The 18,201-nt window shown below is 43.9% G+C and overlaps 1 protein-coding gene across 2 annotated transcripts in view; it reads left to right on the top strand.

The window, feature by feature from the left end:
- The window catches only part of ENTREP2 (endosomal transmembrane epsin interactor 2), a 395,143-nt gene that overhangs the window by 270,386 nt on the left and 106,556 nt on the right, over positions 1-18,201 (top strand). For both annotated transcript variants that reach the window (XM_058294838.2, XM_071214403.1), the window contains exon 3: positions 8,547-8,657. In XM_058294838.2, the coding sequence (XP_058150821.1) occupies positions 8,547-8,657 (111 nt within the window). The remainder of the gene's footprint in view (positions 1-8,546; positions 8,658-18,201) is intronic.

Genomic DNA, 18,201 nt, shown 5'->3' with positions numbered 1-18,201 from the left:
TTGCAATGGTCTGGACTGAACCCACAGTATCTCTGAGATATGCCTATATAATGCCTGAAATGAACATTTCAGTAGCAGTTTTGGGCAGACAAAAGAAAGAATCAGCAAATTTGAAGATTGGTCAGTTAAGACCATCAAGTATGAGGAACAGAAAGAAAAATAAGAAATGAATAGAGCCTTAGCCTCAGAACCCTGTGAAACACCACCAAGCTTATTAACATACATATATTGGGAGTACCCAGGAGCACAGGAGAGAGAGAAAGGAGCAGAAAGTATATTTGAAAAAAAAGTAATGACCAAAAAATTCCCAAGTTTGAAGAGAGACATGATTCTACACATCCAAGAAACTCAACCAACTTCAAGCAGGATAACATCAAAGACATCTGCACTTAGACCTATTATAATCAAATTGTCAAAGACAAAGAGAGCATCTTGAAAACAGCAAGAGGGAAGCACCCCATATGTTAAAGAGTACCTCGTTAAGATAATCAGTAGATTACTCATCAGAAGCCATATAAGCCAGAGGCTGTGGGATAATATATTCAAAGATGAAAGAAAAAGCAACTGTTAGTCAAATTCCATATTCAGAAAAAATGTGCTTTAAAAATGATGGCAAAATTAAGACATTCTCTGATAAAAGAATCTGAGAGAATTAGTCACTCCCTGCCTTTCCCTACAAGAAATACTAAAAGCTAAAATGAAAGGACACTAGACAGCAATTTGAATCCATCTGAAAAAATAAAGCACACTGGTAAAGGTAACTAATTAGGTAAATAAAGAAGACACTTGAGTCAGCTTGAAGGTTTGTGTGTGTGTGAATCCTAGAGAGGATCATGTTCTTAGAGCTAATCCATTCCTGTGGGTGTGGGACCTTTGATTGGGCTGTGTCAGTGAGGCGTGACCCAGGTTGGGTCTCTACCCTCTTGCTGGGGTGTTCTGAAAACTGAGAACTGAGCAGAAACACACAGAGAGACAACCACCATTTTGACCCACCATGTGAGACGGAGGACTCTAGAACACCCACAGCTGCAGAAAGACAGAGGCGCCCCAAGAGGCAGGTTCCAAGCTGAAGAGAAGAGCCCTGCCTTGTGCGTGATGGCTAACAGCCCAGCTCGAGGAGAAGGCAGATGCCACGTGGGGAGCCACCATCTTGCCTTACCATGTGGCAAGAGTCCAGGGTCTGCCAGTGGCCAGCCTCTCCTGATGGCTTCTTCTGGACATTTTCACAGCCTTGGAACTGTGTTTACCCTAATAAACCCCACTATGAAAGCCAACCCATTTCTGGAAGTTTCACTTCAGCAAACTTAGCAAACTAAAACAACAATATAAATTTTTTTGGTAACTTTTTTCCTATTTAATTTTAGAGACAGCTGCATAAAGCAACACATATAAATCTGTGTTGATGTGTGCACAATATATAAAGATGTAATACTTTACAATAAAAACACAAGGGGAAATGAAGCTATATAGAAATAAAGTTTTTGGAAACTATTGAAATTAAATTGGTATTAATCCAAACTAGATTGTTATACAATGCTTATTTCAGTACCCAGGGAAACCATCAAGAAATTAACTCAAAAATATATAAAAGGAAATAATAAAAGAAAACAAAACAAATAACAAGGGAATTAAAATAGTACAGTTGAAAATACATAACACAAAAGAGAACAGTGATGGAGAAGTAAAAGTACAAAGAATACATAAGACAAATAGAAAACAAATAGCAAAATAGCAGATATAAATCCTACTTTATCAGTAATTACATAGAATGTAAATGGAATAAGCTTTCCAAGTGAAAGGCAAGGATTGGAAAAATAGATGAAAAAAATATGTAACCCAACTACATGTGGTCCAACTTCAAAAGATACCCTTCAGATTCAAATACACAAATAGGATGACAATAAAAGGATATAAGAACAAATACCATGTAAAATAAAACCAACAAGAACTGGAATGGCCATACTAATATCAGACACAATAGATTTTAAAATGCAAATTGTTCCTTAACCAGTTTATATTTTATAATAAAGGATCGGTCCATCAGTAAGTTGTAACAATTATAAACATAAATGTACCTTTCAGTGGAGCCCTAAAATATATGAAACAAAATTGAGAGACTTGAAGGGAGAAATAGACAATTCAACAATAATAGCTGTGAACACCCCACTTTCGGTAATGCATAGACTAAATAGAAGACGAGCAAGGAAAGAGCAGATCTGAATAGCACTGTAAACCCTCTAAACCTGAGATACCTACAGAACACGCTACCCTGCAGTGCACACATTGGAATGTTCTTCAGTATATGTTAAAAGGATTGACATCGTGCAAAGTGCATTATCTAACCACAGTGGAATTTTAAATCAAAACTCAGTAACTGAAGGAAATTTGGGAAATGCACAAATATGTTAAAACTGAGCAACACACTCCTAACTAACCAATGAATCAAAGAAGAAATGACAAGGAAAATTTTTTAATATTTTGAGATGAAGGACAGTGGAAATCCAACATATCAGAACTTGTGAGATGCAGTGAAAAGAAGTACTTAGAGAGAAACGTATAGCTATAAATGCCTACGTTAAATAAGGAGAGAGGCCTCAAATACTAACCTAAACTTCTGCTTTAAGGACCCAGAAAAAGAAGAGCAAACTAAATTCAAAGCAAGCTGAGGGAAGGAAATAATAGATATGAGAGTGGAAATAAATGTAATAGGCAATAAAAAAGCAACAGAGAAAAAGGAATGAAACTAAATTTGATTCTTTGAAAATGTCAGTAAAATAAACTTTTAGCTAGAATGATCAAGAAAAATATATGGAAGACTCAAATTACTAAAATCAGGAGTGAAATGGGGAGATAACTATCAACCTTACAGAAATAAGATGATAAGGGAATGCTGTGAGCATCTGTGTGCAAACAGTTTAGATAATTTAGCTGAATTAGACAAATCCTAAGAAAGAGACACATCACTGCAAGTGACTCAAGAAAAATAGAAAATTTGAATAGACTTAGAATAAGAGTTAGTAAGTCCAGTGCCTGGCTTCCTCGAGGACGGTCTCTGCCCATTTCTTTTTCCCTGTGGATGGGCAGTTTTCCCCTCTTCCTGTGTATATAGACATTTTGAATATTGTAATGTTCTAATTCTGGAAATCAGCGATTTCTGGTGTTGCTCGCTGAGGGCTGCAGTCAGTTTGTTTAGGGACTTCTGCAAACTATTCTGCAAAGACTCTATTCCCGATGTGCTGCTCACTGAAGTCTCTGTCCCATTATCACTGTGGTCAGCCAGGATCTGAGATTTCTACCAGCTTCTTTCTTCATTAGGTTCTGCCTTCAATGCCTGGGATTCCAGAGTTCTGAAACAGCTGACCAGACAGCTCTTGCCAATCAACAGCTGTTGAAGTGGAGACCCCAGACCTACTTCTGTGATGTCATCCCCCCATATGACTTTCGTACATCTCTAATCTCATAATACTTTTCTATTTTCCATAATAATAGGAATAGTTATTGTTTTGCATTGTTGGTGAATATTAATATGAAAAGCATAGCCTTTATAAACCCACTATTTAACCTCAAATGATCATTTGTTCCACTCAGGAATAATACACATAAAATTACCTTGGTTCTCCTTTGAATTGAATGAAAGATGATATTCGGTCACAGTGTGATTTCCCACAAATATACTGAAGTTTCCTAGTGTTTTTTATATAGTGTGAATTATTGGTTTAAATTAGTCATAGCTTTATTTTGTGCATATAAATGAAACTTAGTCATTTATTTGGTGGACTACATAGAGAATTGTTATTGTTGAAAGAATCCTACATGACAAGAAAATTGGTTTTAGTTTTTTGCTTTTTTTCTCAGAAAATTGGGTTTTAATTATTTCCTTTTCCATTTATTTAAATAAAATAAATATTAAATTGGTCATTTTGAAACTTTATTGCAATTTTTCAGGCTTTGGAAACTCCAAAGTTCCTGGATGCTCAAAATCTATGTGATAATTATGCATTGTCAAGCCATTAGGTAGGCTTATTCCCGGATCATTAGCCTCTGTTTTATTTGTTATGTCTAAGAAGCAGCAGATTCAAAAAGCCTTAACTGTTGTGCCGTGTGAAGAAATTACATACAAATTGTACAGAATTACTATCAAGAAGCAGCTTCAAGACTGTAAACCCAGCTAATTTCTGACGATGACCTGGTGCTGAAGCCTAAAGGAGAAAAATCAAACTTGTGTGTGACCATAAAGAATGACAGAATGCCTCTGTGGCATGGAGCTTTTCTTTCCTGGCAACTCTTTCATTTTATGCTTTTTCTGACTTTATTCCCACTGGAAAAGAGCAGACCTGTATACTCTATGCACCTTGACATCGTTTTATCCTAATTTAGCAATTTGGATTCTCATTTTAGGCCTTTTTTTAAGGTACAAAATAGTGGTCTCTTGGCCTCATATAAAGATGTCGTAATTAAAGGTTAAGAACCATTTATTAACGCTTGTGGAGAGAGCAGGCACTGATTGATAATTAGTAGGCATAAGAATAATTTGCTAGAGGTTGGCCTGTGGAGAGTTTTAGAAATGTTTTAGTTTGCTAAAGGCTGCCAATTCTAGAAATGGGTTGACTTTGATAACAGGAATTTGTTCAGTTACAAGCTGACCCACGGAGGCTGTAGAAGTGTCCAGATCAAGGCCTCATCAAGAGACGCTGCCTCACCAGGCCCAGCTGTGGTTGACCAGGCTCATCATGGCTTCAACTCAAGATGCCGTCTCTCAGGCCCGGCTGTGGTTGACCAGGCGCCTGGCGGGCAAGATGGCGGCTCTGCCCGTCTCCTCCTCTCTCCAGGCTTGCTTTCTTCCTGAGCTCAGCGTCCGGCTTCTCTCCCCTCCCTCTCCTCTGGGCCTCGTCTCTCTCAACCTCTCGGGGCCTCTCCCCACGCTCCTTCTCTGACTCTGGCCTCTGGCCTCCAGGACTGCTCTCTCAGCCTCCTGGGGTTTCTGGTCTCTGCCGCTTTCTCCTGTGTGTCTCTGGCTCTTTCTTCCATTTCTACAGGACTCCAGTGAGAGGATCAGGATTCGCCCTGGTCCTGAGTCTAGTCAGGCCCTCGACTGAAGCGAACTAATCAAGATCCCACTCCAGGGGGTCCACAGGCACAGGACTGGGTTGCTTTAAGAACCTGATTTTCTGGGGTCCTCAGACCAGCACGCTGTCTAAGGGGTTCACGTGGACTAGAACCAGTCGATGTCTGAAAACTCATTTGGCTCTGTGCTAGCCCTTGTGTCCAGGAGAGCCCCTGCCGCAGGGCTGATCTCTGAAGCTGTGGAGGGGAAGACAAAAGACACATCCGTCCTGAGATCTCACTAAGGCAAGGCCACTCCATAAAGAGACCAGGCTGTGGTCCATCTGGGAAGAGGTCTGAGCATCCTGCTGGACCTGGACAAGAAGGGAGGGCTTGCATCTCTTCATTTTGGCATCTGCAATATTTTTTGCAGGGTCCAGCTCCTGGTGGATGCTCAAAATATGCTCAGTGAATGAATTAATGGATGTTGCCTTTGCCATTATTTAGATAATAATAATAACAGTTGACATTTGGTAGCTTATCCTCTACTTTGCATTTATGTCAGTAAGTGTTCGGTGACCTATTCAACTGAACTTCAGTGATTTATCATTTCTCCCTTCCCCTACCTCCTTCCAGATGTCCGTTTTCCTTTTTCTCATCGTGTAGCTGCTCTGTATTTCCTCACCATAACCTTTCTAGCATTCATTCACGAATGTTTTTAGTACCGCTGTGTGCACTCGCTGCGAACACCGTCATGATCAAGGTAGGCGCGGTCTCTGCCTGCCTGTATTACAGAGAAGCCGGCTCATCTACAGAGGCCGCGAAGGCTCCTCGGAAGAGGTCCATGCCAGCTGATCGCCTAGTCGGGTGAAGGAGCAGGGAGGGTACAGCAGCTGTTCTAGGTAAAGAGAAGAGCATGAACGGAAACTGGAGGGTTCCACAAGTGAAAAGGCCTTTGCTAGCGCTGCATGGAAGAGGGTGTGCAGCAACGGCTGTTCGCCCTGTGTGTGAAGCACTCCAGGGATGTTGGAGACTGAGGCACAGTGGCCTCACAAGGAGAGAGTGCTGTCTCCATGGCTACGCTTGCAGCCTAAGGAATGCCGTAATGAAGAGTTCCCAGCAAATGGGATGAAGCTGTTAGAGGCTGAAAGAAAAGAGGAGCACATACCTTTTGTAGTGAATAGAACACCTAGACTTTGTACCTTGAGATAAGATTTTTTAAAAATTCCTTAGACTATGGGTAATGCTGATATTTAACTATGTGTTGCTGCTTGATGTCACATAGGCTACGTGTTCCTGCTGTTGTCACGGAGACAGGGGTATATAGAGAGCCCCTTGTAAACAGTAAAGTTGTCTGAGGAGTTATTACTCGCAGACCCCTGATCCCAGCTCTCTCGCTCGTTCTTGCTCTTTGTTTCCTTCCCCCTTTTCTCTTTCTTTCATTCCTGATAGCCTTCGGGTCCAAATCTCCAACACAGGAAGAGAATTAAGACCCGTCCTGGGCCTCGCCTAACTGAGGTGACCTCGTCGAAGGCCCCATTTATACCTGGCCCCCCAAAAGGAGTGGACTAACTTGAAGAACATACTTTTTTGGGGTCCATTCTGCTTCAAACCAGTATACCTTGAGACTCCTGAAAACAGAAATTAATGCTGACCCCTTCTGTGCAGCCACGCTGTCCCGCAAGATACTGTAAGAATCCATAGCTACTAAAACCATTGCTGAAATATCACTGACGTTACAAATTTGAAATATTTCCCCAATGAACAAAAACATTCTTTTGTCTTCTACCTGTGCATTTTAAAGGAAGCAAATTTTGCTACATTTGGAGGAGATACATTTGTGATTGAAAATGTTAATATCAATTTCCTTTTCCTAAATTTCATCTAGTCAAAACATTTTTTCAGGCATTTACAGAAAATGGAAGACCTTCTCACTCTCATACCTTGCTGGTAGGAATGAAAAAATGGTGCCACTCCTATGGAGGGGAATTTGGCAGTCTAGCAAAATTAAACATGCCATTATTCTTTGATTTAGCAACCCCACTTCTAAGAATGTATCCCAGAGTCATCCTGCCAAACATGGAAAGAATCAGGAACAAGGCTGTTCATGTAGCACTATTTATAATATATAGCAGAATACTAAAACCAACCCAAATGTCTATCACCAGGGACCTGATTGAATAAATTATTGAATGTATTGTCTGAATTTGATCAAACCTCCAATAGCCACCAAATTACAAGAAATAACAGAGGATAGAGAAACACCTCAGTGACAGGGTAATATAATCAAAGTTCAGGTTGCGGAAAATCTGTGGGACAAATGGAAGGAACCCTTCCACAAATCTCAAGGAACAGAGAAACAGCGGAGGTGTAACCTGTGGATTTCATGCTGTTTAAGATCCGTGGCAGCCAGTTGCATGCTGTGACCCTTCTTTGTATCCTGTGTGACCCTGTTCATACAAACTGTGAAACAAATTTAAGACAGCTGGGGGAATGTGAACTCCGACTATTTGATGGTGATCCCGAATTATTGTTATAAATGTGATGCAGTATTTTGGTTATGTTGTTGTTGTTTTTTAAAGAATCCTATCATTTTAGAAATACGCACTGAAATATTTAAGAATGAAATGATACAATATTTAGTATTTGCTGCAAAATAATCTGGAGGGGAAGAAGTGAAAGGAAACCTACCTGTCCATTAATTGATTAACTTTGAGGCTGGGAAATGGGTACATTAGGGCTCCATTATGTATTTTCTCTAGTTTTGCATATGTTTAAAATTTTCCATAATACAAAAAATTAAAAACATACTTAAAGGCCTTTTTTTTTCCAAATTCTACTCAATTTATTCATTTTTTTTAAAAGATATTACATTAAAAAATATGAGGTCCCCATTCGCCCCCAATGCCCCCATCCCACCACTCCCCCCCTCAACAACACTCTCCCCCATCATCATGTCACATCCATTGTGTCTGGTGAGTACATCTCTGGGCATTGCTGCACCCCATGTCCCGTGTTCCACACCATAGCCCACACTTTCCCACGTTCCATCCAGTGGGCCATGGGAGGACATACAACATCCGGCAATTGTCCCTGGGGCACCACCCAGGACAACTTCAAGTCCCGAGAATGCCTTAAAGGCCTTCTAACAAATATACTTCTTTCACTGGACTTTCTTTAACAAGTTACAACTCATTCCTTTATATTAAAAAGGTTGAATAATGCATAGTATTTTCCAATGTAGCTTTTAAAATAGTAATCATAATGCATTTCAAATAAAATTGTGATTACTTACTATGACTTCAGAGGTTTAAATTTTCCTGTTTGTTTTAAGATAATGATGAATTTATAACTTTTGAGAAATAACTTAATACTTTCCTTTAAACATATAAATGTTATCCATGAAATTTTAAAAATCAACTGAAAGACTTTTTTAAACCAACACATTCTTCCTGCAAGCTTTTGCCAGTGAATAATCAATTTATTGTTTGATTTGCTTCCAGATAACCTTTTTCATGCTGCTTTCTGCAGTCTGTGTAATGCTGAATTTGGCTGGTTCAATTCTGTCCTGTCAGAACGCTCAGCTGGTAAACTCCCTAGAAGGCTGTCAGCTGGTGAGTAATGAAAGGCAAATCTTTGTAAAGGTCAAAGTTCTGGGTTTCCATGAGAGCAACTTTTAAAATAATTTTATTGCCTTTTTGGGTAATCCTTCCATTAATCCTGTTGTTTTCTCATTGTTTAACAAATTTACATTAAGTTGATTTGTTTCTAAAATGTCTCCCTAATTACAGCTTGCTCTGTTTGTGAATCAGTTACTAATAGTTACGTTCCAGAGGATGACAGCGCAGTGCTGTGCAGGAATAAATGCCAGTGCTAACCGTTGTAGCTTAGCATTTGCTGCACTGATTTTTATTGGCATTGCATTTTTAAAAATCCAATTTGCAAGTCAATTTCCAGCACCAATATAAATACAAGCCTGGTAATGCGTGCATCCAAAACAATTTAGTTCTCATTTTCCAATTAGAAAGAGCACTTTCTACTGAATCAAGGAAATTTGAGGATGGGGCGCTGTGTTCGTTGCAGAGGATCTGTTGGACAGAACGGCCAGCCAGAGGCGACTTAGGCCATGGCCTGCAGCACGCGGTCAGGCCCGGCCAGCACGCAGGTGTAGCTTGACGCCCGCTCTGACCGGGGCTGCTGGGTGGGTGCCTGGGCGCGCCCTTCCTGACCTCAGGGAGCCAGTAGCCCTTCCAGAGCGCCCCCCGCTGGCCGTCCACGAGGCGCGGCGTGGCTGCTGTTCTGAGAGCGTGGTGGCCGCGTGGCCTGCTGGAGCCCTCCTGCGGCCCGGCGCCCCCCCTCGCGGCCACGTCCTTTGGGCCACGGGGCCTCTGCCGGAGGCCGTCCCTTCCTGCCTCTCACCCGCCAGGCCTGCAGCGCTCGCCTGAGCCGCGCGGTTCCCTGCTGCAGCCCCAGGGAGCCCCACGGTGACGGCCGCGGCCACCCCTTGTCACCCGGCTCAGCACGGCCCAGCAGCGCCGCGCGTCCTCGTCCCAAGAGGAGAACACAGGCGCCTTCTCGGCATGGAGCCATCTCGTCCCCGCTCACCCTGGAACGGGCGACTTGCCTCCTGGACACCGGCTTCTGTGCAGGACGGGACCCGGAAGCCTGCGGGGAGCAGCCGTTCTCCCTCGCTGCCCACCTGCAGGCGAGGCCGCGGGTGCTGGAGACGCCGCCAGGCCGCGGGGCTACAGGGCCGGGACGTGCCTCGAGGTCCCGGTGGAAGGGGCCCCGCGCCGGCCTGCTGGCCTGGACCCCCGCCCTGTTTGGTTTCCCTGTCCCTTCCCCCTTCGGCACCCCAGAAGGAACTAAAGGACGCCACGTACCCACAGATGTGCGCAGGCGTGCCCTCTCTGGTTACACAGAGCCACAGCGTCCCCTGTGTCCCCTGGGCCTCGGGCCTGGCCCTTCCAAGGCCGGCGATTTCAGGGGCACACCCGGGCTCACTTGCTTCGGGGCAACACCTGCCGTGAGGAGATGCGGAGCCAGTTACACCGCCAGGGCCAAGTGGCCTCCTCGCCTCTTCCTCTCCCGGTCTGTGAGCTTGCCAGACCCTGCCCTGCCGTCCTTGTAGGGTGAAGGCGACTGAGCTGTCACACCCTCAAGGGGTGTTGTTTTCCTGTGTTATAGCGTTCATAGTTCCTGTAGAAAGTTCGTCTTGCAGCCCGTTTGTTATATCCATCCAGGTTTCTCTGTGCATAGGCGTGGTTTATGTGTGCGTATGCAGATATATTGGAGTTGTCCTGGGTGGTGCTGCAGGGACAGACAGTTACCAGATACTGTATGTCCTCCCATGACCCACTGGGTGGACTGGGGGAGAGTGTGGGCTATGGTGTGGACTATTGACCATGAGGTGCAGCAGTGCTCAGAGATGTATTCAGCAAGTGCAATGAATGTCTCATGATGATGGAGGAGGTGGTTGTTATGGGGGAAGGAGTGGGGTGAGGGGGGTGGGGGGTATATGAGGACCTCATATTTTTTGAATGTAACATTAAAAAAATAAAGACAAAAATGAATAAATATGCTCTTGAGTTGCATTGTAATTTGCTTTTTTATTTGATCATGGACATCATTCCGTTTTTAAATATTTCCTACAAACTCTTTTTTTAGGAGGTACTGAGGACTGAACCTGGGACCTCATGCGTGGGAAGCAGGTGCTCAACCCCTGAGCGACACCTGCTCCCCAAATACAGTTTTTTTTTTTTGGTGGTTTCTTTTGGTTGTTTTGTTGTTATTGTTCCTGCTGTTTTATTTCTTGTTTGTGTTTTCCCTTTTTTGCTCTCCCCCTTTCACCTTTTACTGATTTTTTTTAACCTATGTTATTCCTTTTTATTCCTTCATTTTTCTGTTTTCTGTTTTATTTTTGGTTTCATTCATCCTACTTCTTTTTGTTTGGTCTTTTTTTAAAAATTATTTCTCTCACTCTTTATTACTGTTTTTCTTCTTATTTTTAAACTTTTTCCTTTTCTTTTACTTTTCCTCTCTTCTCATTATCCTGTCCTTTTTTTCTCTCTCTCACTATTTTTTTTAATGTTACATTAAAAAAATATAAGAGGTCCCCATATACCCCCCACCCCCCTCATCCCACTCCTCCCACATCAACCACCTCTTTCATCACTGTGGTACATTCATTGCATTAGTGCATACATCTTGGAGCACTGCTGCACCACATGGACAATGGGTTACATTGTAGTCTACACTCTTCCCCAATACACCCAGTGGGCCATAGCAGGACATACAACGTCCAGCATCTGTCTCTGCAGCACCACCCAGGACAACTCCAAGTCTTGAAAATGCCTCCACATCACATCTCTTCTTCCCTCTCCCTACCCTCAGCAGCTACCATGGCCACTTTCTCCACATCAATGATACAGTTTCTTCCATTACTGATCACAGTAGTTCCATAGTAGAACACCAGTAAGTCCACTCTAATCCATTCTCTATTCCTCCATCCTGTGGACCCTGGGATGGTGATGTCCACTCCACCTCTATATTGAGAGAAGGCTTGGATTCCAAATATAGCTTTTTAATTTAACAAACTCCCATTTTTTAAAGTACAGAGTTAGTCATCATTCTTATACAAACTCTTTTTACAGTCCCTTAAAGTGGAATTTTTTCATCAAAATGTAAAAGTGTCTTTAGAGCTTTTGATGCATGTTGGCATACTTCCTTCCAGAGAGTTTAACAGTTTATAATCCCAGTACGTGAGAATGCCCTTCGTCCTACACCCTTGCCACCACTGAAAGTTGTTGCTCTTTTTCATCCATGCTAATTTGAAAGGTATAAAATAATGTCTTATTGTTTTAATTTGAATTTCTTTGAATGTTAGATTGAATTTTTAATTTATTGTTGCTTATATATGCACTTGTACATATACAAATATATGTATAACTACACACACACACATATGCACTAATTGTATTTCTCCTGTGAATTGCCTGTGTGTGTCCTGTCCCCAGATTTCAGTATTCATCTTATGGATTTCTAAGTGTTATTGTATAATACGGGCATATATTTTGTAAATGTATTTCCTAGGTTATGGTTTGCCTTTTAGTTTTGCTAAGTTTTTGATGCAGAAAACATTTCAGTTTTTGTGTGTTCCAATCCATCAGTGTGTTCTTTGTAGTCTTACCTTAGAGTCATGCTCACAACCAATGTCTCTTTCCCAGGTTTGTTCCCCAGTAATTTTCCCTGGCTATGGTGTGCTCTGTTACACAGTTAACTCTTTGATGTATCTGGAACTTATTTGATAAATCTGACTTTCTCTTCTCAAATGGTTACCTAGCTTTCCTAAAATAATTTCCTGGGCAGCCCGGCTCGTTTAGAGTCCCCGGCGGCAAGGAACCCCAGCAAGGCCAGGCGCCCTTCCCTAGGAGGATGCCAGGGACTAGGCCAGGGGCCCTCGTGGGCCCGGGCGGGGGCTTCCCAGGGCGAGGAGCGCAGGAGCGGACGCTCTGGCTCTTCCGTGGCCTCTGCTCGAAGCCAGCGTCAGGCCGGGCTCCCCTAGACCAGCAGGGCAGCCGGGGGGCCTTGCTAACCGTCCCACCGACCGCACCCTGCCCGATTCAAGCGTCGTTTGGAAGCACCGTCCGTGCTGGCAGGAAGGGCTGGGGCGATGTGAGCGTGCCGGCTGCGCTGGCCCCCAGCGCCTCCTCTCGCCGCCCTGGGGATGGCTCCCAGACTCCTCGGGCCACCGCCCCGTTCCCGCGTCCCGGCCCGGCCCTCACCCACGCCCGTGTTCCAGGACATGTCTCCTCGCGGCTTCGCTGTGACACATTGAAATACTCGGCCGCGCAGGCCCGCTCAGCCCACGCGTCCCGGGCTTTCATCTCTTCCTCCCACGCCTCGTGCCCACACTTAAACCATGGTTAGGCTCCAGATGAGTTACAGAAATGTTGCCAAGGCTCAGAAGGAACTGGTTTGACGTTTGAATTGCAGTCACATTAAACGTATAGATTTCTTTGGGGAAAAATTGATACCTTAACGACACCGTCTTCACCTTCAGCGTGTGTTGGTTTATCCAAAGTGGCTTTTTAAGCCCTTTGGTGCAGTCTGGTTTTCTTTAATATGCCTAGTACTTTTCCACATCTCTGCATGTGAGGATTTGTGTCTTTTTCTTCCACAGAATTAAAAATTAACTAGCTTTCTCGGCATGAAAAGGATATATAAACAAAAATAAATTCTACTCCAAACTCCTCGCACCCCAGTTCCTACTGTTGAAAGGTGTGCTTTTTGGTGCCTTCCCGGACATTTTCTGTGCGTGTCTTTGGGTGTGTATCTTTTGTACGCATATGGGGCTCCATTTTACACAACGCTGCAGACGTCACCTTTGTCATCCGTGGAGCTTGGCATTTCCGCTGCGGTTATTAAACAGCGAGCGGCACAGCTCTCCACTGCGCAGAGCACGGGAACTTACATAATCACCTTCAGTGAGGCAGGAGTGGCCTGGTTCTGGTTTTTTGCTGAAACAAGCGTGGCAGGGGAGAGTTCCCTTTATGCACATTCATTACTTGAAGGATGGACTGGCAGCCCCTGCTGCTGGGAGCTGGCCAAGGTGCTGAGGGCGGAGTGGGGGCGGGATGGGGACACCAGCTAGATCTGGAGAAGGAGCTGACAAGCGCACCTAGCCGCGGGGAGTGTGGGAGTGCGCTGTAAGCCTAGGATGCTGTTCCTGCAACGTCCTCCAAATATGGACGGTGTGCCCCCGATTTCCTGGGCCTCTGCAAATTCTTGTGTCATCAGAACTTTTTTTTTCAGTCTTTGCCAATCTAACAAGGTCAGACCTTATTATACAATTTACATTCCTTCAGTTAAAAAGAGTTCAGCATCTTTTCATTTCTTCATAAGTTCTTTATAATTCTTTTTCTTTTAGCTGCTTGTTTGTGTTGATTGCTTGTTTTACTATTTGGTGGCTGTTTTTTGTAATTTATTTGTAAACACACTTCTATTACCAATATTAGATATTTGTCATGTGTGTTGCATGTATATATGTTTTCATAGTTTATAATTCATATTTTGACTTTTTAATGGTGGCTTTTTTCTTTGTGGAAATTTTATGTATTAAGATTGATTTTAATCATTTTTGTGTTTTACTCTAATGGCTTCTGGGTTATGTGTTTTGCTTGGAAAACCTTTTCCCACTACAAGTTTATAAATAGTTTTCCCATTTGCTAGTATTTTAGTTTTTTATTCCTACCCAGTATTTTGTCTCAGTTTTTAATATTTAAATTTTAATTGAGCTGGAATTTATGTTGTTATGGGTACCATGATACTTTTATATTTTAAAAATATACATGTGGACCTTACATATTTCTTTTTAAGTTTAGTCCTAGATATTTTAAGTTTTTGTTGCTCTGGTGGGTGAGCAACATAACATAAAATTATGTTAAGGCATAGATTACTAAGAGGCATTTAAAAATTAAAACGGGGAAACGGACTTGGCCCAGTGGTTAGGGTGTCCGTCTACCACATGGGAGGTCCGCGGTTCAAACCCCGGGCCTCCTTGACCCATGTGGAGCTGGCCCTGTGCAATGCTGATGCGCGCAAGGAGTGCCGTGCCACGCAGGGATGTCCCCACGCAGGGGAGCCCCACGCGCAAGGAGTGCGCCCTGTAAGGAGAGCCGCCCAGCACGAAAGAAAGTGCAGCCTGCCCAGGAATGGTGCCGCCCACACTTCCTGTGCCGCTGATGACAACAGAAGCGGACAAAGAAACAAGACACAGCAAATAGACACAGAGAACAGACAACCGGGGGGGGGGGGGGGGATTTAATAAATAAATCTTTAAAAAAAAATTTTAAAAATTAAAATTAAAACGGAGGTTAAATTTTATCAATCAGGATTTTTTTACATCTGATAAGAGTGTAATTTTATCTTGGTCCATTGGTATGGTGGATTATATTAATTGATTCCTGGATTAAGCCACGTGGAGCACAGCTGGAAAGGCACCGCCATGGTCAGCCTTTAAAAACATTACTAGATTCTATCTCCTGATGTTTGAGTTCTGAGTTTTCATCTGTATTCATAAGTGCAGTTTATCTATAGTTTTCATTTTTCTTTTATTCTTCCACATTTTGTTTCAGGATTATAGTAATTTCATAATAATTAGTTGGGAAATTCCAATCTAAGGAATTTTCTGTTCCTCAATGGATATTAGCACTCAAATGTAAAATTCTCTGGCCTAGCACTATTTTATACAGTTTCCCATTCTTATAGCTATTTTTCTATTTCTTTCTCAGCTTTTGAGCCACTTTTGACAATGTATATGTTATTAAATTTTTTGTTGCATTATACTCACATTGTATTTTCATTGTTTTGGCCCTTCTACATTTATTCATGTGAAGTCATGCTTTGGCCCTCCTTGGAAGTACTTATGGTGGCATTGATTTCTTGCTCCTTTTATCTGTATTTATAATGTTTATATTTTATATTAATTTTCCTTCCTTGATAATTTTTTTGCAGAAATGTCTGTTTTATCTATCTAAATATTTGAAATACTGAAGCTGCATGTCCATTATAAAAGTTCAGGAATACAGAAGTGGAAAGTTGTCTTCAGTCCCCCACGGCTGGGGTGCCCTTGTGGAGGCTTCGACGTGCAAAACGACTCAGTACCCTCAGGTCCGGCCGTACCTTTAAGTTCCCCCGTCCTGTTCTGTGCGATTACCTACCAGTTGCCCCTCTCGCAGCATTCGTGGCCTCTGGTTCTTGTGGTCACGGGTAATGCTGGTATCCAATCCAATTTCCTGTGGGTTTGGCTGGAAGCTCTGGTGCTGCTCAACTCTTTCTGGTCGCTGGAGAGAGGGAAGCCTGCTGGGCTTTCTCTTCTCGAGCCTGTGGGTGTTTGCAGGTTGCTGGTCTCTTCAGCTCCAGGCTGGGTAGAAGCAGAAAGCGGTCGAGGGCCCTCGGCGCCAGGCCGTGCCTCCAGTCCCGAGTCCCGTGGCCTGCTCCTTCTGTGTGCTTCCTGCTGGGTAGCCCCGTTTCCTTGTGCGTCGAGCAGAGCAGGAGGCGTACCGCGCAGCAGTGCTGGTGACCTCCTCATGCTCTGCACGGTGAGCTCTGTTTCTTCTACAAGATTTCCAGCGAGTCTTTGGTTTTCCAGATGGACAGCTGTGAGATGAGGCTGGGGGGAATGGTCGGGGGCTCTTTCAGAGAGGACAAAGTTTGGGGGACGGTGGTGGTGATGGCAGCACAATGCCGTGTCTGTGATTAACAGCACAGACCTGCACACTTGGAAAAGTTAAAATGGAAGTTTTGAGTTGTATTTACACGACTACAGTAACAAGCATTTTAAAATGTAAAACCGTTCAAGAGAGGCCTTGGCGCCTCGCTGCAGGTATCCAGAGCTGATGTTTGTCTTGCCTTGTCTGGGTGGCAGTCGCGTTCCGCGTGCTGAGACAGAGCAGGCTTTTCGTGGGACCACTTGCTGAGCGACCTGGAAGGACTCAGGGGGATCCGCTTTGCTGGAGGTGGGGGCCTCGTGTGCACGTGGCCACTGTGACGCCGAGCAGCCGCAGCTCGGATTCCGTGGACCCACGGCCTGCAGGGCACTGCGGCCCCCGGATCAGGTGCGGTTCTGGAGGCGGCGTGGAGGCACAGCGTTCCTTCCTTCTCACCTCCGCGGTCCCAGGAGGTGGGCGGTGAGAAGGCAGAGCCCTCAGGCCGTGTTCCCAGGCAGGCTGGGTCAGCCGGGCCTGATGCCGGTGAGCCCATGAGAACGTGGAGCTCAGCCAACGTCTGCACCCGCCTTCATCCCTGACTCCGTCATGGGTGACGCTGCTGGAGCTGCCGGGACCCCGTCACGGGCCCAAGGGCATCTCCTGTCTGGCTTCCTGGACGTGACTCTGATCAGAAGTGCACGGCCGTCTCCTCATCTGCTCCACGTCTCCGGAGATGGCCGTGGGGCTCCCCCTCGGTGCGGTCATGAGGGATTTACAGCGTGGATTTCCTAACGCTGCGCCTCGGCCTGCCGGAAACGGCCCACCTTCGTCCTGGCGCTGGGAAAGCAAACCGGTTAAGCCGCCGTGGCTGTGCAGAAATTTTATTGAAACTTTTGTATCTAAATTCATAAATGAGATTGGCCTGCGGTTTATTGCTTTTTGACGCTGTCCTTATTCAGTTTCAGCCTCAGAATTAGGCTCACTTCACGGAATGAAATTGGTAGCACATTGGAGTGGTCGTAGCAGCACGCATGGCACTGAAACAGCACTCCCTTGACCTCACTTCTCCTTAGCCTTTCACATTTCCCTTACTGTGTTTTAAATTAAAGTTTAACATAACAGTGCTTTCTAAATGTAACACAAAATAATATAATACAATGTACATGTTGATGAGTGTTTCATTTAAATGAAGAGACACTATTTTTCCTTTCTAGCTTTTTTCGTTTTTTAAAATAGGAAATAAAATATTAATTCTTGCTATATAAAATTCAAGCAAGATTATTTATCGGAATGAAACTGAAAGTCTCATCCCCAGCTCTCCCTGCTCAGCCCTACCCCCTGACACAAAGGTGCCTGCACGCCTTTTGGTTTGCATATTTTTTAAAATTTAATTGCCTTTTATTTTAAAGATATATAGATGACAAAAAATGTTACATTAAAAAATATAAGAGGTTCCCATATATCCCACCCCCCACCCCCACTCCTCCCACATCAACAACTTCTTTCATCATGGTGGCACATTCATTGCATTTGGTGACTACACTTTGGAGCACTGCTGCACCACATGGGTAACAGTTTACATTGTAGTTTACACTCTCCCCCAGTCCATTCAGTGGGTTATGGCAGGATATACAATGTCCAGCATCTGTCCCTGCAATATCATTTAGGACAACTCCAAGTCGCAAAAATGCCCCCACATCTCATCTCTACTTCCCTCTCCCTGCCCTCAGCAACTCCCACGGCCACTGTCTCCACATCGATGCTGCAGTTTCTTCCATTACTAGTCACAATAGTTCTATAGTAGAATACCAGTAGGTCCACTCTAATCCATATTTTATTCCTCCATCCTGTGGACCCTGGGCTAGTTTGCATATGTTTTATGTACACCCACATGGAGATTTACGTACAGTTATTACATGCACATATACTACACTCATACATCAGAGAT

Source organism: Dasypus novemcinctus, chromosome 3 (assembly GCF_030445035.2).
Source record: "Dasypus novemcinctus isolate mDasNov1 chromosome 3, mDasNov1.1.hap2, whole genome shotgun sequence".
Lineage (NCBI taxonomy): Eukaryota > Metazoa > Chordata > Mammalia > Cingulata > Dasypodidae > Dasypus > Dasypus novemcinctus.
The sequence above is the reverse complement of the archived record's forward strand: the minus strand, read 5'-3'. Positions and strand labels throughout refer to the sequence as shown.